Source organism: Drosophila gunungcola, unplaced genomic scaffold, assembly GCF_025200985.1.
Source record: "Drosophila gunungcola strain Sukarami unplaced genomic scaffold, Dgunungcola_SK_2 000001F, whole genome shotgun sequence".
Taxonomy (NCBI): Eukaryota; Metazoa; Arthropoda; class Insecta; order Diptera; family Drosophilidae; genus Drosophila; species Drosophila gunungcola.
In genome coordinates this window covers 2,788,365-2,814,977 of record NW_026453197.1, presented here as the reverse complement: position 1 = coordinate 2,814,977, position 26,613 = coordinate 2,788,365, and the positions used below count along the sequence as shown (strand labels likewise).

At 40.3% G+C, this 26,613-nt stretch overlaps 1 protein-coding gene across 11 annotated transcripts in view; it reads left to right on the top strand.

Moving 5' to 3' along the window:
* The window catches only part of LOC128261881 (neuronal acetylcholine receptor subunit alpha-7), a 104,970-nt gene that overhangs the window by 46,973 nt on the left and 31,384 nt on the right, over positions 1-26,613 (top strand). For 6 of the 11 annotated variants that reach the window (XM_052995806.1, XM_052995801.1, XM_052995805.1 and 3 more), the window contains exon 4: positions 24,380-24,519. The exons of 1 other annotated variant lie outside the window; for it this stretch is intronic. In XM_052995806.1, coding sequence (XP_052851766.1) covers positions 24,380-24,519 — 140 coding nt within the window. Of the gene's footprint in view, positions 1-24,379; positions 24,520-24,774; positions 24,820-26,613 lie in introns of all 11 variants that reach the window. 4 more of the 11 variants (XM_052995813.1, XM_052995804.1, XM_052995808.1 and 1 more) reach the window with 1 other exon arrangement.

Sequence of the window (26,613 nt, the reverse complement as noted above, 5' to 3'; positions counted from 1 at the left end):
GCAGCTCTATCAGTGCGAAACTATATGAAAAATGCTTTATTACATACAACACGCTGTACATTTGCAGTAACAAATGAGTGAGGAAGAGGCTGGCAAACAGACAGAAAGACAGACAGTCAGACACGAATGAGTGTTGTGCGTGTGTCGTTACCGCCATTCATACACACCATAGCCCTGGCGCACACACTCACACACACACACGTGAACCCGGTCTGGGGCATCCGCCATTGTGTTGGTCATGCACAAACAGAAGGCGCCAAAGGATGGGGGAATATCCTGCGGGGAGTGCAGAGAGATGGCGGCATACAAAGTGAGTTATGAAATGTTGACAAGACATTTTATTGCACACACACACGCGTATAAATCATGAACAGCCAGAGGCATAACTACCGCAATTGCAACCCTTTTAAATGTAACTACGTGGCCCAAGTAAAGATATGTTATTACGGCAATAAAGTGACCATAAGACGGCCCAAGAGTTGCTAACGTGGGGGATTTATGAGCAGGCGTATAGATCTGTGGTCCACATGTCGTATGCGTAATATATGTAGTCGCAACACAAATGCATAAATTAGCACAAATATATAGTAACTCGTTTGGCAGATGCCAACGCCGGAGTCGGCAAGTAGTTGACGTGTGATGTGCCGACTTGCAATCACCACGTGGCGTATGAGTAATACAGCTGCAAATTAATGCACATTGCTCATACGTCATGGGGGCGTCAAACGCCGAATGTGAATCAAAATTCATGTGGTTGCAAGGCAAGAAGCTGTCAGTTCTCAGCTAGCTTTCCCCTTTTTCTCGCCTAACAATTCAAAGTAGCTGTAGAAGGGAGAAATGGAGCTCCGTCATTATTTGGATTTACTCATCTGTGAATTTGTAACTCCCCCAGCTCTATGGTTACATTAGTGGTCCACTGCCTACATGCCTACATGGTCTTTGAACTTGTCCCAGCATCAACAGCATTTTGGACATTTGACCTTTTTCCAGCTGGGGTCCTCGAGGGACTTGAGAATAAAATTAAATACGTCCGCGCTGCAATTCGCGGGCTCAGCCGACACTCTTTCTGTACTTTTGCGCCCTGGTTTTTCCTCGCTTTATGTCTGTTTTGCGGGTGAAGTGGAGGCTCCGGCGCGCACTTACTTAACCCGGGATAAGGACGTTGGCGAGGGCTCGCTTTCAAATTCAAATCCGCGGACCTTGACACATTTTCAGCTTGGATTCGCATTTTGCTTTTCCCATTTGCCTTCGCCATTTGCCATTCGGCAGCCTTTCAAAGGATTATACCGAGCAAAGGGGAGAGAATCTTTTGGGGAGGGCAGAGACATTGCTCTGACATTGGTTGGTTGATTGTCTTAATTTCTTGGGCAAACAATTTGGCAGGGCTTTAAAGGCCTTCTCCTTTGAAGGCGTTTTTTCAAGGGAAAGGGCTTGGGTTGGGAACAAATTAAAATGACCTTCACCCAAAACGGGCTTCAAGTGTCGACGACTTGCAAAAAACGAAAACCACCTTAGCACGTGTGTGGCTTAAAAAAGAACGAAACACAACATTATAGTCGAGAATATACAGTCGTTGGCAAAATAAAAGTACTTTCAACTTAATGTTCAGAGAATAAAATTTAAACAAATTAAACTTAATTTAATTAAAAGAAAACCTTATTTCAGCTAGGTGATACAAATTTTGTGCTAATCTAAGCTTTTAAAGAATTACAATTCCTACTTTTAAACTTTAAAAAATCTATAACCTGATAAAAAATTGGTTTCTGTTGATCGGATATAAAAAACTGATGAACACCAATTTTTATTTTTGGGATTAGCTTTAAATTATTGTTTGTGTAGTCAGAATAAGAATATAAAGGAAGTGGAAAATATCCCCTTTATGCTTTAAAAATCGTATGTAAGTGGTGTGTATGGCACTTTTATTTTTGTTACACACAAACAAAAAATTGTAGCAGTTAAACTTAAAAGTATAGGTTATAGTATTTAGTATCATACTTTAATGACGTCTGTAGTTTATTTTTTTAAGACACACTTATTAAAACTAAAAATTCAGTTTATTGTTATTTTGGTTTAGTAAGGATTCCAGTGTAAGCTAAGAAATTTGCATTTTCGGCTAGACAACTTGAGAGCTATTCATTTAACCGCGCCTGTTTGAGTAGTGTGCTACTACGTGCGTGTGTGGGCGGGGCTTTTGGCAGTCGAGGGCCATCAAAGTGTCGACAACGAAGCTGCCGCCCGAGGCACTTAAGACATTTGCGGCATGTTGCACGCTACACCCAGCTCGTCACCTGCCCCTCCGCCGCCCTGTAGCCCCTCCTCATTAAAGTAATTGAAGTGCGGGGCAAGCGGAGGGCTAGAAAAGGTGTTAAAAATGACAGCGGAACGTATCTATGCCTGGCTGAGTTTTTCCCACGAACATGTTGCCAGGAATTAAATTCATTGTCAAAAGGAGAAGGGCCCTTCTGAGGAAGAGGAAGAGTTGTGTGCATTATGGCCATCAATTAAGGTTGAAGCCAAATTGTGTTGACACTTGGCTTGATGCTAAGTGAAGGCATCAAAGTCAGCAGCAGCCCTGAAAAAAAATCCAACTTCCAGCGCGGAACTCGCATTTGGTCCGAACAAAAATGTGAGAACATAAAATATTTACGAGCCATAACAAAAAAGGAAATCGAGAAAAATGAAAGCAATAAACGGAACCCCAGCTCCAGCCCTGCGCTGAGAGTCAGGTGTGGATGGTGGCATTGTGATAGGGGAATAACCATATAAATCTATATTCGTTTATGTGCGCTTCTATATACTTTCATTTGCCATAAACTAACACTGGACGAGGCGAGTAAACAAGGCCATAAAAGTAGAGATCAATTCCAAATGCCCAATCAACTAAGAGCTTCCTGAGCAAATTGAGATACAATACACACATTACTCAAATACAGAATGAAAAGCGGACCAATTCCCATTACGGCAAGATGCTTTAAGAAAGATAGAAAAGATTTTAAGAAAACATTTTTGCTACGCATATTGGTGCTAGATAATAAGACTAAGCTGAAATAAGTTGATCTAGATTCCAGAATTCGAGATAATCTTGTATTAAGAACCATTTTGTTTTCAGTAAAGCGACTTGATTTTAAATCAATAATTTATATGGTTTTAAACCTTAGCATGCTAATAGTCAAACTCACTCCTGACACCATTTTCTGTTGACTAAGATTGCTTTCCTCTGGGTACCCACAGCCTAAGACATACATTACTTAGACATCATTTCCTCCTTAACGCACTTTAATGGTTCTTTTCTTCTATTTTATTTACTTTAAGTACATTTTAAGCATCTTTTCTAGTGTATGTGGAACATACTCTTTTAGGCCCAACCATGAAAAAATCTGTTAGACGGACTCCCCTTGTATGATTTCGACCCAGAACTTTTTCTCGCACATTTGCGGCCAACGAAAACTTTCTGTCAGAAAGCTCAAAACTTTGTCTAATTATGCGCAAAAATTTCCTTGAAAGTGACCGTAAAAGGGGCAAAAGCAGACAAGTCATAAAAAAGTGCGCAGAAAGGTTTCGACTTGTCCAAAAGTTTTCGGCCATCAAAGCCAAGGAGAGTGGTGAAAACGATGCAGGCGCAAATGTTTCTGCAGCACGTTAACAAATGCGTGTCGTGGCTAACTTTTTAATTACGTTTAATTAAGACTGGCCAACAACAATAGATCCAGACAGATGTCAGCCCTTGGCTCCACAAAGTTGGGTAAATAGGCAGAGCGCTGAAAGTTATACCACATTTTTTCCGGCGCTCCTCCCCCGCATCATCTGCTGTCATAATTAAGTCCGAGTGCTGTGGCTCGAAGTTGACCAGCTTAAAATCAGTTAAATGCAGCTGCCGTCTCTCCACACGGACATTTGGCCAAGGGGACGGACGACAAAGCGTTCTACAATATCATTTTGTTGTTTTCCCCCGCCACATGTTCCGAAAAATGAAGAGTTTTCGGTCTTGTAGCAGCTGAACATGTGCAGTGTATATATACTTACACAAAAAATAAAAAGATATGCTAGGGGGTCTTATCGTATCTTGCTTTTCTTTGTGGTACAACATAAAAATACGTCTACAGGATGTGTGTTCTGTGCAGGTCATTTGAATAATTTTGTTTTTAATTAAAAGCATAACCATGAAACTATAAGGCTAAAATCGTTACTTTCCCTGCTAGAAAATAAAAAGTACAAAATTACATGAATTAATTTGGGTAAAGAGTGTCAAACGAATATACTGTTTTGAATATTTTGTATGACTTTTTGTGCTTGCAGTAAAGTCGTCTTAAATTAAGCTCAAAACATTTGTTGTTCTCGGGAAATTTTCTATTATTAAAGGAACTTGCTGGCTGGACACCTTCGTTCCGTCGAAACCCAAAGCCATCGCATCCAATGCATCATGTGCGGCTTGAGCTGCGTTGGCTGGCATAGTTGCCAAACAAGATGCATTCAGCAAAATGCCATAAAAGCCATAAAGCTGTCCAATGTGCTGACACAGCATCACCGTCTTCGATATCTACAGTTTCGATCGATTCGCTTACGAAATTCTAAATTAGAGAGAAAATCCCAGACGGAAACTGTTTGTCCCTTTTTGAGCTTGTGAATATTTTGTTAATTGGTTTCGAGTATTCGGGTTCTTGTCAATTTGCGACGTGAGTTTGCTTTGCCGAAAGGAATATTCGTGACTCTGGCATATCCTGCGTCTTCGGAAAACACAAATAGACTGAGCCAAATATGTTTGCTCAGGCTTGAGTGCACCTCCATCGCATGGGTTTATCCTGTTTTGTTTATCCTAGCTTATTCCCTTTTCGCTGGATGTTTGCATTTTTGCTCAATGAAGTGCATCATCATCACCGTCTCCAGCGCCCCGAGAAAAACTCACTTACACTTACGATAAAAAACAAAAATATTGTCACCGGCACTCTCCACGCTTTCCTCCTCAGTCTGTCAATGAGTCAATCTGACAGTTTACGCCCAATTGCGCAATTAAAGAGCAGATCCTTCGCAGCCTTCTCCACAATTGTGGCAAGGCCGCGTTTGCTTTTTATTAGCACACATTTCTGCTTGTCGAGGGCAGTTAATATTAATCAATAAATTGTGGTTGGCCCTAACCTTTAGTTTGGTGGCAGGGGCAGGGGAATGGGAACAGGGTCGGTTGGGTGCCTGAGAACTCGCTCAATGGCAACTGCCATTGAAAGGATATAATAAAAATTCCGTTGCATACGGTTAGGTCCTCGCTGCCTGTGTCGCTATGCCAATCGATAAGCCTTTGCATAGAGGGGGCGTTAGCTGGTGAGAACTACTACCTTTCAAAAACTTTAAATGAAAAACTTTAAGTGCTGTAAGGCATGTGAGTTCCACTTCGGCCACCTGCTCGCTATTTCTGAGTGTCGGCGTGCACAGTGGTGCCTGCCCGATTCCCAGTCGATGGAACGTGCTGAAGTGCAATAAAATTAAGTGTTGTTGTGAGCACTGGAATCTTTAATCTACGGTGAGGGTTTTTGTGCTTTTACTACCTACAGAAAATTTAAGATGATTTAAATTACTGTGAGTTATTCTGAATTGTTGGAGTGTTTGATTAAACATAACAATTTACAGCCGGCAAATTATTGATTTCACTGCAAAAGATAAAAATGATTTATTTGCATTATTTACTTCATTCAATTTATTTTACCGCTGTAAATTTATTATGGGGATGGCTCTTTATGATGTATGAATCTTTATTGATTTTAAATTTTAATTACATCTACATATTACAAAGTAAATAAGCACCTGTCAAATATAGTACCTAGTAGCCTTTTTTAACAGTATTTTTTTTTGTTAGTTAGCGATTTTTAATTTCATTAGCCTAAGAATGTTTTATATGATAAGAGTTTTACATTTTCTTTAACATTGAGAGCATGCTTGATAAATGGAACTGCCAAAAAAAATGATTTACTATTAAAATATTGTCAGGACTGCAATATTTAATGATTTTAAGTTAAATCTAAGCCTGCTAATTGAGGTTTCTGAACACTTAGATATAACCAATCAATCCTTTTTCCTAGTATCAACTTTAAGAATTTTAAATTATTTCTTTACATTTCTTTACATTTACGTTGTTTTTTTTAAGCCTGCTAATTCTTCTTAGCCATTAGCATTTATATTGGTTTCATTCCAAGGTTTAACCTAATTAATTTTATTTATTTAACGATGAAGATGGGCTGTAATTTCGAGTTTGAAAATTTCCCCGCACCAAGTAACCACTATGAGTATTTTCATGAAAAGGTAATAGCTTCAGGCACTCACATACATTGACTAACCCACTCACACACACTCACACACACTGGCTGTGGCTGTTTATCAATGCAAATATTTTGCATACGCCACGTTGCACGTGAATCGCAAGTGAACATCCGTCGACGGTCGACATCGTTGTCGTCTTTTGTGCAGAGCTTTCTTCCCCTGCAGCCTTGCCCACTTTTCCACAGGCGTGTCCCCAGTTTTCCCTCCGTTCTCACTCTACGGTTAGATGAAGGCAAAGTAAATACACATGCGGCGGCCGCTGAAAGGCCTAAAATTGTGTGTACCAGGCGCATGCATAATGGAGAACCTGGCCGACGAGGTAACCGGGCTGAGTAAGTTTCACACGCCTTTCCCCTCGAAAACTTTGTTTGCGCTGGGCATTTTAAATGGCAAGAGCGACCAGGAGACGACTAAAGTGATGCTTAAGCAAAATGAGCAATTAAGGATTATTGCTTGGTTTCCCCATTTAAATTATGAGCTAAAAAGGTATATTGTTCGCTTCAAAGAGGTGTCGGTTAATCGCGTAGTTGATCGAGGGCTTACGGACTGAATGGAGTCATCTCCTCTACCTTTTGGGCAGGTCCTGCCCTCCACGTTTTTAGTGCAACTGCCGGTGGCAGCAACAAAGTTGCATAAACTTTGTTAACATATGGCCATAGTTGACGCTTTACTTTTTCACTGCCTCTCGACTGTCATTTCCCGTTTCCGCTCCATTTGTTTGTTTATTTGTTTGCCGTGCGGACAACTTTTAGCACTTGCAAGCAAGTGCAATCTGGCCCGGAGCCGGCTGCTTGCCACATGTCAAGAAGGGCCATGGCAAAAGGCCAAAGCCAGGCGTCAACCGAAACAGCGTGACAGTAATTATGAAGGCGGTAATCAAATTCCCCGGGCGGCCTGCGAAATCGGGGCCTCGTCTCCAGCTGCAGTTCCACTTTAACATGCGCCGCCAGTGGAAAGAACAAAAGGAAGTGGCAACAAAACCGCAACAGCAACTTGAGGCAAGTGGGCGGTGGGCGGTTGGCTTAGTGGGCTGAAGAGCGGAAACAATGTCGAGCCAAAGAAAAAAATAAATTAAAAGTTGAGCACAGTTAAATAAATAAAGGAGTGAATAAGGAAAATTGTTTACAAAGGGCAAAGGCACAACTTTTTCCGCCTTCCTATTGTAAATTTTACGAGAGGGCCATAGACGGAAAAGCCAAGATGTTTGACGGTCTAGTTGAAAGTAATCCTACTTTAAATCTTATACATATACGAGTAACTCAAAATGAAAATTGGAAACTATGAAAAACCCAAAAATATGATTTATTTCTCCATTGCAAATAGCAATTTAACTTCATACAAACACAAAATCTATGATTATTCAAATAACTATTTGATGAGTATCTTTTTTTTGTGACAGAAAAATAAACATTTACATTCCAATTCATTTTCTGATATTTGTTTTAAAAAGTTCTTTTAAAATAAGATAACATTTGCTTTATGTGGTACAACAATAAATGTATATACTCCATTTTGTTATAGCATCTTATTCTATATTTATTTTAGCAATTAATCAGTAGTTGTTAAAGTACACTAAATGTTTATATTCCTAGTTTTAAGAAAGTTATTTATTTATATAATATTATATTATATATATTCTGGTTAAATATACTCGTCATTATGGGTTTGTATGGGTTTTTATTTGTAAATGAAATTGTTAGCAGTGCCATTTTACTATAAACTGATTTATCCAAGCGATGATTCATGGAAATCAACCACTTCTCTCACTAAAACCGAACTATTCCGGCAGTCAGTCAGGAGGCAGCTCGAGCAGAATTACTTTCGCCTCGCTTAATTGCATTAAACAAACAGCGTCGGCCCGCAGAATGAGAACGGATCGGTTGAGTCGAGATAGACAGGCAGACAATTTGAAAAGATGCCCTCTTTTCCTTTTTTTTTTGGTGCTCTCTTCTTTCGCTCTGGGCAGCCAGCGGGGTTAAGCCACAAACACGTTCACACATGAGCTGCCATTGCGGCCCAGTCCCAAATCCTTCCCTACTCCCCCATTCGCAGCCGTAATTGCATTATTTTCATTAACAAAAGTTCAACTTGGGCAGCGCTTTTCGCACTCGTCACGCTGGGCGATGGGCGATGGCAGGGGATTTTCGGAAGGGTGGGGGTGGGGGAGGCGAAAATGGCCAACTTTGCATTTCCGGGACAATAGTTATTCCTCTTCTTATTCAGCTCCTGCTGCTGCTGTTATTTTATATTTTTTTTGTTCTACCAGTTAACCCACTTGAAGTGACGGCTGCAGCTCCAGCTAACCATTGTGATCGGATGTGAGGACGTGGGCATAATAAACTTTAATTAAAATGCATAAAAGCGTACAAGTAATGAAAACTGAAAGAGCTAGGTAGAGAGCAGGTTGAGGTGGACGTGGACTGCGCCTCGAATTAAAGTGATTCGAGCGGCCGACAATCAATTTAATTAAGAAATATACCAGTTAATGTGCTGATATTATACTCCAGTCGTGTTGGGTACTCAGTACTCAGTACTCAATACTCGGTACACGGTACTCGGAATCGCATTGCAGTGCTGGTAATTGGCATTGCCATGGTAATGAGGTGCGAACAGCAAAGGAACAACAAATTAAACGGCACCAGCTGGAGGGATAATAAAAGTGATAGTAAAATAGCAGTGGAAAAGGAAAACAAGTGAAACAATTGGGATTGCAGAAAAGAAAGGGAGAATGCCAAATTCACATTAAATTGACGGCTAACACAGTTTGTTGACAAGTCAAATGTTAAAGAGACATTTATAGAGCACGAAATTACAAAAAAATACTAATGTTTTCTACACTGATAAAAAAATAGAATGAATTAAAAATGTTACATTTAGTATTTAAATTAAAAGGCATGATTTAATGTTAAAATATTTAATATTTTTGAACGTGGGAAATATAGGATTTTAAATAGTTCCTATTTGATTTAAATGCATTTTATTTTAGCTAAATATGGTTTCAATTTAAATTCAATTTTCAGATATTCCAAAAAAAAAAACAGAAAAAAACTTAAATCAATTTTAGTAATTTTATATTTAAAATACGGATGTGACCTTCTTGATTTTTAAAAACAAAAACTTTTGACGATAATATGGCAAATTAAGCTTTTGAAAAATCGTATATTTATTTGACATAAGAAAATAAGATTTTATTTACACATTTAAGTTTATACAAAACACTTTTAAAAGTGATTTTGATAAGGATTAAATATTGTACATTTAATGCAATTTTCTACCACATTTCACATTTTTTCGGCGGATTCAGAGGCGCGGTGTGCGGGCAGTTGAAAATTTTGCCAAAAGCCGGCAGATTGCTCACCGCCTGACTGAGACGCATCTTGTCAGAGTCCATTTCGTCCCCCTCTCGATACTCCCTAGTAGACGAGAAAAACTGGGCGAAGTTCAGCAGGAACAGCTTTTTCAGTGGCACATCGTAGAATCCGGGCTGATCCTGGTTAAACATCGAGTTGCCTACGAAGAAGGTATCGTAAGTCAGTCCCAGACTCACCACATCGCCCGAACGGTGATGGAGATGCTTGGAACGAGTAGTAGAATTCAAGCATGCGAGACCATCAATATAGGCCTTGCCTCTCCTTGAAATAATTCAGGTAATCTCCGTAGTTGCCCACACTGTCTATGGACAGTGCCCTTGGGAGCAGGTATACTCCTCTCACTTTCCATGGCCCAGCAGATCTCTGGCCTGCTCCATTTGAACTGAGACAATTATCAATTAAAGTATTTATATTTCGAAATATTATTATCTCCTTTTTATCAGTTGTGGCTTAAAGTAAAAGATAATATTAATGAGATGTTGAATGCAACGAACAAAGAAAATTACTTTTAAAATTAATTGATTTGAGAGAGAGTTTATAAATAACCGGGCAAAGAAAGGTAAGGAAACATAAAGGCAATGGATATACCACCTACCCAACAACAAGGTGCTTTCCTTCCAACCCAAATCAAGGCATTCGAGAACCTTTTACGATACAATTAGCACTTTACAGCTTATCCTTTTCCATTTCCATTTCCCTTTCCCATGCCCTGCGGCAACTCGTTCCCCTGACATTTTGACAGATTTGATGGCGCTTGAAGTTTGTGTCATTTGCCACCTTCTGAGTAATCTGCAACTAAATTAGAAGCGCGGCCATCACAAAAGTTTTATCTGACAAATACATTTCAATTGTTGGCATGCTCCAGCTATCCACTCCGTATTTCCATGCCCTAGCAAGTGACAAATGAAACTGAAAAGTTTAATGAACCACAGCAACAGTGGCAAAAGGCGAAATGCCGTCGAGCATAATGGGCGTCCACTGTGTCTGGGTGGTTTGGCAATTAAATTTTGCTTAGCTGCCACGCCCCCATTCCCCATTCCGCCCCCGGGTATAGCTCTGTGCTCGGAGTCAGCGCAGAAGTTGTCAAAATTAACAAAACGCGGGGCTTCTCATTAATCTCTGTCTCCCAGATGGAAGCAGACGCAGCTCGCTGTCCAGAAGGAATGAATGGATGGATGGCCAGTCCTGTGCACAACACTCATCTCCTCGTCATAAAAATGAAAAATATACTCAAAATGACAGCAGAAAGTTGTTGCGTGGTTCGTCCATCCACACCCCCACACCCCCACAGCCCGACACCCCGATCTCCGCCAATTTTCAGATGGCATCTGGTGCGTGTCGCTACTGCGCGGGAAAATGGGAAAATAGGAAAATTCGAGGGGCATTGAAGCTATGTGAGCTCTGTGGCTCTGGAGAGTTAATCATTTTCCTGCACTCATTTGTTTGATGGCCTTTTGCTTTTTTATTTGGTATGCTTTGGTGTCATAAATGTGCCACTGCATGTGCTCGGAAAATGCGCATACGCAGCGTTGGTCTTTATGAAGTGGGGAGTGTCACGCAAGGAGATCAAAACCAGATGCCGTTTCTAAGCACAAAAAGTTCAGTTAAGCAATTTCAAAAGTGGTACACACAAAAAATTTCCATAATTTGTCTAAAACCAACACCTTGTTGGGAAACAAAGCGAATGAATTGTAAAAATAATTATTACACTTTCTCAAAAATAACATTAAATATATCTACAATCAATTACTTGTGTATCAATATTTTAATTCTGATTGTTTGGGAGGCTGGGCGAGGTACCACTTAAAGTTCACTTGCCGTTGCCCTTTTTTAATGATACTAACAAACGTTAATAATGCGAAAAGGTTGGAGGAAACGTGGCAGTGTATCTGAGATTTTTTTATTTTCTCTGTGTACATTTTCTCCAAAAACTAGTGAAAAGCAATGAAAACTTTGAAAGAGCGCGAGAAAGCTTTTTTAATTTCAATGGAGTGTTCAAGTTGTTTCGACTTCAGTCTCGTTTTTCCTCGCACTACGTGAACGAGTAATAATGAACTAAAATCACTAAAATGCCTCATAAATGCCGAAATTAGTGTGGAATTTGTCAGGCCCTTTGAGCTTTCAACAATGCCTTGGCAGCACCTGAAATATGTGCAGCAAGTGAGATTGCAATTAAGTTAATATAATAAGCCTTTGGCCTGAATCCGTTCTAAGATGTCGGAGAGTTTTAGTGAGGACATTTAAGGCGACGTCATTGTCCTCATTTTAGAGCCGGGCAATTTGCTCGAAGCGAGAAGGATTCAACAAATGGCCAGGAATAGAGCACTAGAGCCCTGTTTGCTCAATTATTTAGATCGTGTCCTGGCCCATGCAGCTGACCATACATAAATAATGGCAAAGCCAGCCAGTGTGTCCCAAAACAGAAAACAATTGAGTGAATTCCCCACGTGCCGGCTGGCCATGTGTCGGCAATTGAAACTCAATTTAGTCAACTGGCAAAACAACAGTTGGGACGAGGGGAAGCTAAAAGAAAAATGAGCCAGCAAAATGCATTTTTACAATTTTCACGCCAATTGCCATAAAAGCTGTAAGTGAAATACTTAAATGCAGCCACCTCAGGGCTCCGGGGACTAGGACTCTGTGATTCACTCTACAATGCCATGGCACAGGCAGCTATTCGGTTTCCTGCTTCCTTTGCAGCTTTTTCCGCTTTTTCCGCTTCCTGCCTGGCAGTCGGCTCACGTTTTTTGGGCAATGTGTCGCGACAATCAACAAGCCGCGCCAATGTGCCTGTTTTGCCATTTGGGTACCCAGCACGGAATGGTGGCTGGGAATGGCTCTGAGATTGGTGGGACACAGCCTGAATTCGCCTTTGTTTATTTTAAATGGTTCTCTAAAAGTTCGAACAGAGGGTCACAGCATTTAACAAGCAGCCACGAGAATTTCCCTTAAAAAGATCATAGCTAGCCACGAAATGTTTATAATATAACATTAAATATAACACATATAATTCAAAAAGCTACTTACTTAAAATACAAATTTGCATTTAATTAAAATATTTTAAAGTGTGTGTTCCGGGAAAAGAACTCAGTTAATTGAGTTAGCTCATAAATCTGTTGAATAAATAAACAGCAAGCAAGAAATTCTTTAAAATAAATAAACGTGAAAGCGTTGAGGCATTTCAGCTGCTTGTTTACAATGTGCTTAACTATACTCTTACAATCAATAAATTCTTGGTTACTGGGCAATCATTAGTCCATCATTGAAGCCTGCCAAGCGATGGTTTTGCGGAATGGAGCTCCGAGTAGCGCCTGGACGGGCAATCAAATGCTTTGGCGCGGCGGATGCGGCAAAACTTTAAAACAAATAGCCCAAACAACAAGGACAACAACACGAACAATTAATGTGCATTTATTTTTCGGACTCATTTGGCGGTTATTGCCGAGCGTCAACGAGAGCAAACAGAAAGTAAGCGCGTATTTTACGCAAGAGGGCTGCTTTAAGAGTTGTTCACCGGCAAATGGCAAAAATGCCGCAAACTGGTGGATCGACCCCATCGTAATTTCCATAGAATTTCTGCCCACTTATTTACGATGAATCCTTGGACAGCCTACGCAGTAAAGGGCTCAACACAGTCCTCCTTTTTCACCCCGTTCAGCAATTCCGGCAATCATTTAAGCTGTTTTACGATCTACAATTGTGTGGCTCTGTGCTCGGCAACAACTGTAAATAACTTTGCTCATTTGAACATTTATTGGTGACGCAAACGGCCTGTAGCTCGGTTTCGAGCCGGCTCCATATTATTGCCGATTTTTACTTGTGTTAATTTCCTGTAACGTTGTTACTTTGAAAATTACCGCCGGGCAAATGAGGCTTTTTGCGAGGATTGGTCTTCCAAAACACATTAAAAGCCGACCGCATAAAATGTGATGAGGGGCACTTAAGGCAGCCCCACTCGATGCTCGTCGTCTGCTCGCTGACATCCATCAAATATGTACACCACATGCATAAATGGATGACACACACACACACACACACACACATTATACACACAATACACACGGGGGCGTAGGTGACACGCCCATTGTTTTCATAAATATTAAAGTGAGCAAACCTTTGCCAAGGCCCGTGTGCAAATCTCTGCAATTTCATTTAGCCCAACGGGCTTGGGCTCTGCCCATAAATTTATGGAAGAAAATGCAAACTTTGTCGAAACATTTTCTTAGCCTAGTTTGCGTTGACTGCGCAATATAATTTATAGAAAATATATGCAATTTCAGCGCAGTTGCCACGCTACAAGGTGCCACAGTTGCATTTGCAGTTGCCACTGGGGGAAATCGTAATTCAAATAAAGTTTGCCACGGTCGAAAGTGGCAAATATATGCAAAATATTAGTACGATTTTAGAGCCAGTCAGGTGGCGAGATTTTGTTTTCCTCTCCGAAAAGTAAGTTACTACAAATAATTACGGGAAAAGAGGGAAAATATGTTGGTGTCGATGTGACGTTAAAAGCCAGCCCCATATTTCGACATTTCCAGTGACGAATTGTGGCAAGCCACTGTGCCATCGAGCAATTCATCTCAGATTTGTGGCATGCACCGCAGAGAGTGCAATTGAAAGCGCTGTGGCAGCGTCATTAATCAAGCTGCAACTACGAAAGCGTTTTCCCCCCCGCCATAGAAAAGTGCAAACTGCACTCTTGTAGCCCGAAACTGCTCGTAATTTGGATGAGCAGACAAATGACTGGGGAGATGGCAGTGCGAATGATGTGCCCCAATGAAATATGATTTGGAGGCGTTAAGCTGTCAGCCACAAAAGGTAGATTTAGTACCCATATCCCCCTCCGTCCTTTGTGGCTACAGGCCATGGCAAATTTATATGCCTTGTGGGAGCTGTGGGTAAATGAAAATGAAAATGCCAAATTTTGTTTTCAAGAACATGACGCACAGGAACTCAGCCTGAGCTGTGTTTCTATTGCCTCCCCTGCTCGGTTTCCGCTTTTCAAACGAGAACAATTCTCGGATTTTCTACCCCCTTTAAGCCTTGCTAGCTAGCTCCACTCACTCGAGTGACCTCCAAAAATATGCCACACAATTGTTACACACAAGCCTGGCCGAACAGCTTGTTTTCAAGGGGGGGCGGGGAAAAGCGATTCCATTCATGAAAATTTTTACACAAAATTACATTTGCCGGGCCCCTGGCTAACTAACTGGCAGCCGAAAAGCCAAAAGGCAACCATTTTCCGTAAATTACTCGGACAAATTTCTCCAATTCAGGAGCGTAGTTTTTGGGGGGAGAGAAACTGGTTCAAAGACCTACAATATCAATGAATCTTTGATGCCAACTTTACGACCCCCATCGCGTGTGTGTTTAATTTGCGTTGTCTTCTCATTAATAATGGAAGGCTCTTTTCGAGAGTAACTAACACCGCCTCGGATTCCCCTTCAGAGGTCCTGGACCTGGCCACGCCCACCCAGAAGCACCAGAAGCATCAGAAGCACCAAAGGACATGGGCCGAAAGGCGAATAATCTGTAGGAGGAAACGCAGTTTTGCACACATGGCCACATCCGCTTTGGAATACAAGTGGAATACAAATTTAATCTGCCGGTTTTTTTGGGATTTCCTCATTTGTACCGGATTATAATCTGTGGCACTGTTTGAAAAAAGTATGTAGCTCATTTCAGGTTGAACCCTTTGTTCTATCGGTAGACGGGCACTTTCTCCTTTCACTCGGGCTAGAGGGCCTTGCGTGGGCCTAACGATAATGAGTTGCCGAGAGTGTGCCAAGAGGCTGGGCCACTGGCACTGGCACTGGCATTGATGATGATGATGTTAAACTGAACATGAATGGGGCACAAATTGTGCTCAATTGGATGTGATTGGTTTGCCCAGAATTGCTCGGCCTAACTCGGTTCTTTGAATGCCCATTCAACGGCTTCCGCTTAAACTGCTTAAAAATCTTAAGAGGAGACTTGAGGACTTCAATTACAGGAAACAGATAAAAGCCAACCAAATGGAAAAATTCCAAAATTAATTAGAATTAAATAAAATTGGTTCTTGCAACCGTAAATAACTACACACTTTAAATTGATCAAAATAAGTTTTAAATAAAGTTCATGGTTTTAACTACAAGACTTTTGAGAAAAACTCTCCAAAAGATAAGAATCGAAATTAAGCAATACGTTTTAAACATAATTTTCTTAATTAGTCGTTAATATGACAAGCAAATTTATAAATAATTTATGTGCAATTACAGTTATCAGCTCACTTTTGTATTCCCCAAAATGGGCAGATAAAGTTGCACATTAAAGGGCCATTTAACCATGGTAACAAAACTAAAATGGAATCTATTTCAAGCATTATTGGCATTCCTCGACCAACGCAGACAAAACATTTATTCCAGTTTCAGACTCCTACTAGCATCTTTTTAGTGAATTTATAGACCTTCTCGTTGACTTCTAACATATGCATAATTTTTCAAGAGCACCATCGTCGCATTGGAGCCGGCCCATAAAATGGAATCTCCGAGTGCTTTTAATTTGTCCTACCAAATGTTGAGACTAGACAGCCTCTCGCCCACCCACGCCCCTTTACGCCCACTCACCCACACACACACGATATATATATCTCGTTACTTAGCGCACATTTAATTTTGTTACGCACACACAAACAAACGGCAGGGTAAAAGCAGAGAAAGCTGAGAAAGCGGAGAAAGCGAGAGTGAGAGGGGCAAAACTTTGGCGCACCAGAAAACTATGTAGCAATTTATAACTTTTCCTAGCTGGGTAGCTTTTCCAAGTCGGGAGGCTTCCCTTTTGGCAAACGATAATGAGGCTTCGTGCCAAATTATTTAAGAGTTGAACGTGGAAGGCAGTAGAGGCAAACACAAAAGTAAATCAAAAATTTTCGTAGAACTGGAATGCGATTAATAAAAGCGAAGCACTTAGCCAGATTAGGCTTACAATGGAGTAACAATTGCTAATTGCAAATCGCTCTCATTGCCGCTAAAATTTAATAGTGGATAATGTATATTTACCCATTAAATCCCCTCAAAAAGTGCTACGCAAAAAGGTGAGAGGCAGGCACTTTCGCCGCACGATTTTAAATTATTTTGAACATTAAATTTTGCGGTTGCCACGCAGCTGAATTAATGGCCAAGTCGCCGGCTCCGTCATCATCGTCGTCGGCGGCTTTGGTGTTGAAATTGAATTTGCCAGTGACTGAGCCGCAAACGCCGAAACCGCGATCAAAATCTAGCTACGCATACTGTTGCACGCATTCGAAGCGGACCCCTCCGCAAATCCCCCCACATACACATCCATCCCCTGATTTTTCCCCGTTTTTCCGGAGCGATTTTGAAAATCTGAATATTCATTTGAAATGCGCAAAGTGTTTTAAGGACGATGGCAGGGGCATACGTACGTGGAGTCACAGAATACACTTTTCGTGGACTTGGCAGGGGCTTAAGCCTTATGAATTAGCGGTTAGACTGTGCGTCGTAAATCGTGCGATTAATTTTAAAGTGCCCCTGCGGCTGCTGTTTGTTTTAGGAGAGCTCCTAAGTACATATATGCGCTCTAACCCCGGCAAACGATGATTACTTAAGCCGCTGACCAGGGTTGACACTTGCCAAACAAAATGGTCGAAGGATTTATCTGAAATTTACAAAATATCCCTTTAATTAAAAGAAGTAACTAGATTTTTGAAATTTCATTTAAGAGAGTCTAATAGTAAGCAATTAAAGAAATGGAAGCCATATTTTGTATGTCGGAGTCCAAATATATGGCTGCATACTTTTAAAAACTCTTAAAATGTTTTTAAAACCCTAAACATATAACATACTAGTAATTATAAAAAATGTATGAGAAGTCCAACCAAACCTTCAATACCAACATATGGGTTGATAAAATATTCAACACTTTTCGTAACTTTTTTTGTTCAAAAGTTTCAAACACAAATATCGAAGTTGTAATAAACAACAATCAATATTGAGTTGGAAAATAAAGAATACAATAGTATAACCAATAGTAGCAAGCTTAAATCGGTAAACTCCTCAAGGAAATAATCAACTGCCAATAAAGAGGCTGTAGCTGTATTTTTTCTGTTTCCACATAAGAGGGCTTAGTCGATGACAAGTCACTAACTGGAGGAAATGGGAACCTCTTGAAAACCCTGCCTACCTTTCAGCCTGCCCGAGCATCCCCTCAAAATTTATGTGTCTAATTAAAATGGGAGCAGGAGTGGAAAAAGGCAAGGGTCCTGCCCGAATCGAGAAAAACAAGGCCGCACGAGCCCGTGTACTATATGCTAAGCGCTTCGCCTAACTTCGTTTCGCATAAATTTTGCGAGGAAACCCAGTGGGGATGGGCACGCATTATGTTTGTTTATGCTCGAGAGCTGCATTTTTATGTTCTGTCGGCGTCGGACGGGTGCTACAACTGCGGCCACTCCATCAGTGGGTACGCTTGGCCCCGTACACTGCACTACACAACAGCGGGATGTTCGCAGTCAACTGGGCCGAACAGGCCAGAAGCTCTGCTCCCCATCACAGTGGTCTAAAATCGAATTCGACGCATCCGGCGGACCATGAAATCTCCGGAATTTCCAATCGATTGCAATCCACTTCAGCCCGACTTTCAACCAAACCGATGGGGGCCGCCATTCTTTTCGTTTTTTGCGTTTTATGCCTAAACTCGTTCCCTGCGAAATGCGATACCTTCGATACACCCGAGTGCCAGGAACTATTCTACTATCCGCTGTACATATCCCTCATCTGCAGTCCCCAAATTAGAGTCGCGGTCAAAGGTCATTGTGACGGATTTCGCAGCTTGCTTTCATTTCAAAAAAGATCTTGTCAAATTTAATAGAATAAATTGCATCTTTATTGACTTAATGGCTGAGCTACCATCTTGATTTTTTTCACAAGTTGGCAGTATACCTTAACATTTTTCCAAAGTGACTTAAACTTGGCAGCTGCGGTTTATTTTTGGTTTCAAATCTATTATATTCTTAGCATTTTAAATTAAAAAAAAAACATAATAACAATAATTTTAAATAATTTGTTGGTAAAAACTAATATGACGACGTGTTAATTGTTTTAAACATTTAAAGTTTATCAAAAAAAGAATTCCTGACTTGCCGAAAAAAAACGTTTTTTTTGTCCTGCTGTTATATTCTAAATACTTAACGTATAAAATTAAGAAATTTAATTAAAATTTTGTTTAATGTCTTTCGTATTTGAGTCAAAAGATGTTTTGCAAACCACTGTGCTGAAAAACTCTCTCTGCTTTCGTTGCTTGCCTTTTAGCCTAGCTGTTGGCTGCTGGCGATGCTTTTTAATAAAATTAGCTCCGACATTGGATGCTTGTTTATGCAGCAGCCGCCTGGCGGGTGGGCAATGTGAAGTAGGAGGGGGGGGTGTGTGGAGCAGGCGGAGCGGAGTTCGGCCTATCCACCAGCCAACCACCCACCCACTCCCATGACGACCCGACGACCCTCGTGATGCACAGAACCTATGGCATGGGTAGTTGTGTGTGTGGATGCCTGTACTTGACTGCTTATTATGCATGAATTTCAAATGAAGTCGCGAACGTGACACAAACATGCTGCATGGCGATGCGGCGCCCTTTGCCGCCCAAACTGGCCACCAAACTCTCCACCCAGCGGGCCACAAAAATTTACACATTCGCATTGCGATATGCATTTAATATGAGAGCGTATCGTGGGCTTGGGCTCCCAGTTGGATTCGTTCTGGAAATGCCCGAAAAATTGAAAAACACATCAAGCTCATTGAGAGTTAAATGAATATAGGTCTTAATATGTGTGTGTTCGGGTGGAAATGGCCACAAAGATGCTCGAAATGTTATTGCGAAATGAAATTGAGCTCTCTGAGTGTAGATTTCTTATGGCCCTTAAGTGGCTCTTAGAACAGGACTACATTTCGGAGTCAATTGAAATTCGGTGTTAAAAGGTGTTCTCGAGAAAGGGGTCTCATTATCCTAGGCAAACTTCGTTGTGTGCCAATTTCTGCTGGCAATTAATCGCTCCGTCAGCCAGCATCTTGGCATCCATCCCATCCACTTCCACATCCAGCCATCCAGGATGTCAGATGTCGTCGGCAAGTGTTGATAATGCACTCGCTGAGAAAGCGTTAACAGTTATTTTCCTGGCTTAATGATATGCAAATACATATAAACAAAGACTGCAAAGGCACCGAGATCCGTTAATTGCCTTTCCTTTGTTGCTGTTTTACTGTTTCTGTTGTCTTCCCGCTAGGCTGGCTATTAACATTTAATTAACATTAAACGCCTTTTGCCGTCAAAAGAGAGAGAGCAACATAATTACAAGCCAGTTACACACATTTTTCTAAGCGTATTTCTACTCAAAATTTTCGTATGAAGACCTTTCTCGAAGAAGTTTTCCACCTCGCTGCTTGCATTATTGTTTAATTGCAATTAGTGCCAAGGAGGCAGCGGGCTCCAAAATGATAATAACGAGCCGTGTGTCGGTTCATGCATAATGCAAAGGCCGAGCATATCCCACACACTGCAATTAAGTCACAGTAAGCTGGCTGTACAGCTAGAAATCAAAAAACATATAAAGATTATCATTTGATCTATATCTGGTTTAAGGTGACGTCTTATTCTTTCCCTACTTACTAAATAATTATAAACTCTCTTTAAATGGCTAAAAATATGAATAAATTCCAAAAATGTTTTTCCGAATTATCGAAAACTATTAACAAAAAAAGATCTTTGAACAAATGGTCACCTTTGGGAAATAAAGGCTTATGTATGAACAATAATTATTCTCGTTACACGTTGAGCATTAAGAAATAATTGATTCTTTAATTTTCATAGTTTTTTTTGATTAAAAAATATTTTATGTTATTTTAGCATTAGCATAACATTATTATTTTTAATACTAAATTTTCATTTTGATAAAAATACTGGCAGGAGAGACAATTTTTCAAAATGGTTAAAAAAATATGTTTTTAATTTCATTTTCATAAGTTTTTTATGTAAAAAGAAAACTCTTTATAAATAAATTTTGTTTTGTAATTTGTAATTGTTTTAAAATGTATTTTATATTGCATTCTAAAATATTATATTACTCCTAAAAGTACAAGCTGATTTAAATAGTTATTTATGTTTATAACCAATTATTTAATGTCAAAAAAGTTGTATTTTTGCCTATGAAGCTAACAAATAAAGCTGCACACTTTTCTCTCAGTGCAGCACCCATTGTGACTGATTTGGCTGTGTTTCTGTTGATGTCGCTGTTGTTGTTTTTGATGGTGATGATGTCGAACGGCGTGTTGAAAGCATCTCTTTGGCAGCCAAGCCGAGTCGGGCCTTGAAGTGTGTGTTGCCACTTGAGTTCTGCAGCTGCTACTTCTCCGTGCTTTTGCTTGCAGCTCCTCCGCTGGAGACCCTTGTTCACTTCTTGGCAGGAGAGTGCCTGAGTTGCCTTGAGAGTGTGTAAGATTATTTTTATGTGTTTTTCTGGGGCCTTATTTTCGCATGCCTAAGTAGTTAGTTTAATAAATTGCATTGTTTAGGTAAGCGAAGGCGAGAGCTACTTCTCAGGCGAGGAAACTTTACTTGAGCAAAAATTTACAGATTTTCAGCATTTGAATTGCTAAACATTTGCAAAAGTTTCCTTCAGTTTTCATTAAAAAATCTGATTTTTCTTTTATCCTGACGCTGTATCCTTGCTGTATCCTTTCTCTTTCACTCTCTGTCCACAAAAAGCAATCTCGGCTTGCTTCTTGTACAGTTGATTCGAATTTAGCCACAAAAATCACGTATACGCCATGGTGGCGCAATTGCGCAGCGCACAAGGAACTTCAGCTGCACTGGGAACCGAAGCACATAATGCATAACAATAGTAATTAACAATTAACCAAAACCCTCCCAGGAATTGTGTGATGTAGTTTGTGCCTTTGCCAACGCTTCCCATTTGCACCAAGGTTAAAGTACATGTACATAAATTTTTTAAAATCAACTGAAAGCGATCACAGCGATTTGGAACAGAGGGAGGAACAAAAAACACTTAGCATTCAAGGTGCCAAATGCGAAAAGTCCGTATTGTTACAAAACAAAAGAAACGACCCCCGACGAAACCAAGTTAAATTGTTTTAAATCATGCAAACGACAACCCCAGAGACAAAAGTGGGTTGGGAGTGGTTGGGAAAGGGCAACAATGGTGGCCCGAGAAATCAAATGTCAACTTAATGCAAGGACAACTGCAGCTGGAGAAGTTGTTACCGACGCTCAAGGCCAAATTGATCAGGCCCGAGAGCCAGCGAGCTAGTGAAACTGGGTCAACACACCGCACAAATAAGTTGGCAGTAGCTCAGCCACACACACACCTACGCACACACTGGCAAACAGAGTGTATGTACACAACGGCAGCCTAATTCAAACGTCCTTCAAGCAATTGTTCGGGCTCATACTTCATTCAATTATCTCGACTTTCGCTTTCAATTATGCCCGATTTGCGCTGATGCATATGGTATAGAGTTCCTCGACAATTACATTCGAAATGTTTGCGAGCACAAATTAAAATGTTGTGTTGCATTATTAAATAATGTGGGTTTTATCGACGAAACTTTGAAACAGTATTTGATTGAGTTAATTTATATATTTAAATTGCTTATAATTCGACAACTGTAACTGTAAATTTGTTATTAAATTTTTGTAAATTTTTGTTTTTATTTGATGACATATAGTTTTTAAAATGAAGGGGTAATCTATGTAAGAGTTTTGTTATTTTTGAGCTTGAATTAGATTAATAGTGGCGTAGTCAAAAAACTCATTTGAAATCACTCATTGAATAACCTGCGACAACCAAATGGTAAACTGAAGGGTTTTTCTGAAATGGCATAAAACCTTCTCATAATTTTAATAAATATATCTTTCAATGCGATACAAGCAAAGCACAAATTAAAATTGTTGTTCTGTCTTGTTCAAGAAACCTCCCAAAAAGCAATCAATAGGCGGCAAATAGAGTTGGTATTTTCATCTTTGAGTTCGGTGAAATTCACTTTGTTAGCAGCTGAGTTGCTTATTAATGTCACTTGTCACTAGAACAAAGGACACTTTGTGTCACTTGTCACTAGAACAAGAAACCCTTTGGGTCGAGTCCTTGATGCCACCCACTTGCATCCCATAATGTCACGACACTTCGCATTACCTCACTCCCCCTCACCACGCAAAACTGCAAGCTCTGCCCTGAATATTAATGCTCATGTAATAAACACAATCGTTCACCTTGACAGCCTGCGGGTTTGGTCAGTTCGTCAGTGGTCAGCGGTCAGTTCCAAGTGGTTGCTCGGCCATGCCAAATTCATGGGCTGCTCCTGTTCTTGGTACTTCTGATTCGGATTCTGTTCCCGTGCCGATTGCATAATTTAAACGCAATTCCGACATGGATGCGATTGCCTTCATACAGTAAGTGCGAGCAGTTTGGAACCGGGCCAAAAACACTGGAGACTGAAGGAGACCCAATGCATTCATGAATGAGTTGACACACTGTTGGGCTCAAATTTTTGCGGCGACCTGTCAATATTTGTCCCCCGGTCCAGTCGGTCACACCTCTTGTTGCTGTCTTTTCGCCTAATGGCGTGCAAATAGTTTTCACAATTGAGTTGTCAATTTATCAGCGCTCCCGGGATGGGGAACTCGGCGGCCGGACAAGCTCGTAAATTGCGCAAACTTTTTGCGCTCATCTCAAATATTTGCCGTTGCCCATTTTACGGTTTGTTTTAGCACAATGTTCCAGGGACACTTCCTGAGTCCTGCTTCGCCTTACGTCCTTGGCAGTCGAAGAGCCCTCACCCAGTGGCACCTAATGACATTTTATGGCTGCCACCTAGGCCAGTCGAAAACCAGAGCATTGTGGAGGCACCTGGCCAAATTGTGTGCGATTCAAAGCCATTTTCCGGAGGCCAGTGAAGCAACAATGTCAGAGCACTAGAATGGAATGGTCCTAGCTTACACTACTTTAAACGGTTGGGTGTCTTATGCCTTATTAAATCTAACACTACTATTAAGTTGATTTAAAAATTGTTAGATTATTTCTCAAATTTTCCTACATTGCTGATTTAAATATGTACATGGGAAGTTCAGAATGCCAATTTTTTATGTATATATATATTTGTAATCAAAAACGTACAGCAAAGGTAAACTTTTATGTATGTAAAACGTCTCTTGCTTTTGATAAATTTGTGTTTTAATTATCGAATATTATTATATCAAATGAGAATGTTAATAGGTACATCAAGAATATTAAAGAACTAAGAGCTCTTGGGCAAATAAGAATATTAAGTACTCCAATTTGGTAGCTTTCATTGGCACACAACATCCTTTTCACTCCACCCACAACTCTGGCCAATGCCACAGCAAAAGCGAAAATTCGTTTCATTTAGAGCTCTGAAATGAATTCGACCAATTAACTGGCGGCCAAAAACTCATCACGCTGCCAGAGTACATGCCATTTTTTAATGACTTTTCCCGTAATGAGCCGCACTGACCAACTGCCAATAAGTGAGCCCGGTTATTAGTTTAATTTGGCAGAAAGTGCCATAAATCAGCGGCGAATATGATCCCCACTTAATTGCAACACGTTTTTGTTCTCCCCCTACCCTCCCCCCTTTGGCATTGTTATTTTCATCATTTGTTGTTTTTGTTTATCGCAGAAAGCTGTCAGGGACCGCACGAGAAGCGCCTGCTGAACCACCTGCTCTCCACATACAACACGCTGGAGCGACCCGTGGCCAACGAATCGGAGCCCCTGGAGGTGAAGTTCGGACTGACGCTGCAGCAGATCATCGACGTGGTAAGTGGTCGCAGAGGATCTCTGCACTCCTTTTGGCCTTGGCCCAGCTAACATTTTCGAAAGCATCAAATAAGCAAGAAAAACTGAGAATAATCTGAAAGAAGCGTTCGCATGGGGCCCAAGCTCCATTCGCTGTCGGATAAACTTCCGAATCGAATTGAATCGAATCAAACCGAATTGAATTGTCGATGCATAAGACTAATGTGTAACATGAACAGGCTAAGAATTAACAATTATTGATTGCGTCTCTTATAGGATGAAAAGAATCAGATTCTGACCACAAATGCGTGGTTAAATTTGGTAAGTGACATGTACCCGTCGTTTTTGTGTCACAATCACAACTACTATATTTGTTTAGGCTTGCTTTCATTTCGACCAATTGTGATTTTCGTTTCTGTTAAATGTGAGGCTTCCGTTTTGGCAGGCGAAAAGCGACAAATTTTTGTATAACTTGTTCCACCACCAAAACCACAAGTTCTTTTCATTTTATTTTCTTTTTCGTTTTCTCTGAATTTGTTTTTGGCATTCAATAATTATTGCCCCACGGGGGCTCCTTTATCAACAAATAAATACATATTTGCATATGCATATGTGTTGTCTCGATATGTCTGTGTATGCGTGAGCGTATGAGTGTGTGTGTGCGTGTGTGCGTGTGTAAATGCCTCAACAATTTTACGTTTGTTTGTTCTTTTGACATTTTATTTTATAAGCAAATGACGTCTGTTGGATACCGTTTAAACACATTTCAATTAAATGAACGTTAAAGCCATACCTCACATGCAAAAACAGCACAAATTAAATTAAATCCAATTATAAAGAATTAATATTTATAAATAAATGACAATGCTTTGATAATTATTTAGCATAGCTATTTGTTATTCCTGGAATTTATAAAAAAATTGTTTTAGCTGCGGCAGATGCAGCATAATTTTAGTGCGTCGTTCGTGAGGCGAACCTTTTTGGCTAATCTTTTCGCCTGGCATCTTAAACTTTTGATTTACACAAATTTCACTTGGCCTGGACGGAATGGAGGGGAAATGGCCTTCTGCTGGACAAGGGATGACCGAAATGGCATTGCTAAATTGGCAGAAATTGCCGGGCATACCATAAACATAAACAAATAAATCAAAACGAAGGACCCGAATGGACATAAATAAAATTTATATTTGTGAAACGACAGCCATTTTTTCAGCGCTTTGTTTCTGCCTGGCCTCACCTGAAACTCCAGTTGCAATCATTCCGGTCCCTCTCGACCCAAAAGCCATAAAGCGAAGACCATCGAGCTGAAAACAGAACGGGAAAACCCTTTTCAAAAAAATTAATAGTACTACCCACCCTGAGCTATCCACGTCCAGAGGCAGATTTATGATCGCCCGTCAATTTTCAATTCCCCTACAAAAAACAAAAAAAAACAGTCTTTTTTGCCTAACAACTTTTGACAACAACTAATTGTCGGTGATTTTTGAAAAAAACTAAAGATGTCAACTTTAAGCTACACAAAATATTTTCAATTGAATGCCTTTATCGAAAACTGTTTTTGTTGACCAGTCACGTGCTTAGGCGTTTTTATTCTGGTTTGTTTCATCGTGTTTGGCTTTGTGTGATTTACATGGATACATGCATAGTTCTACATTTCCTATTTTGTTATAATTATTTTGTAATTTTTTTTATCCATTTGGTTTTCCCCTGATTGTGTATTTTATATATAATTCCCCGGAAGCATGCGGCATGCCGTGTGAATAAATAAGCTTAGACGGGAAATTATATCCGCAATGCAATGTCCGATGGTCACAGTTGTCGTTGTCGTTGCTAACCCTCTTTAAACCCCTTATTAAAAACTCTACCGTTGCGACTGGGAACGGGTAATCACAGAGGAATTCAAAGCCATTCAGCTTAATTGATGTAAACGCTTGGTTTGAAAGTCACTTTTTTATCAAATATTCAGTTAAGCCTAATTGTACGTAGAAATAAACTGTTGCAGCTTAGCTACACTCATTCAGTAAATCATAAATGTTTATTTGAAATAGCGTAGGTTCCCAAACCACCCTTCCGGTGCTCAGAGAAAAGTAACCTTCGACCCAAATTAGTCTGCTC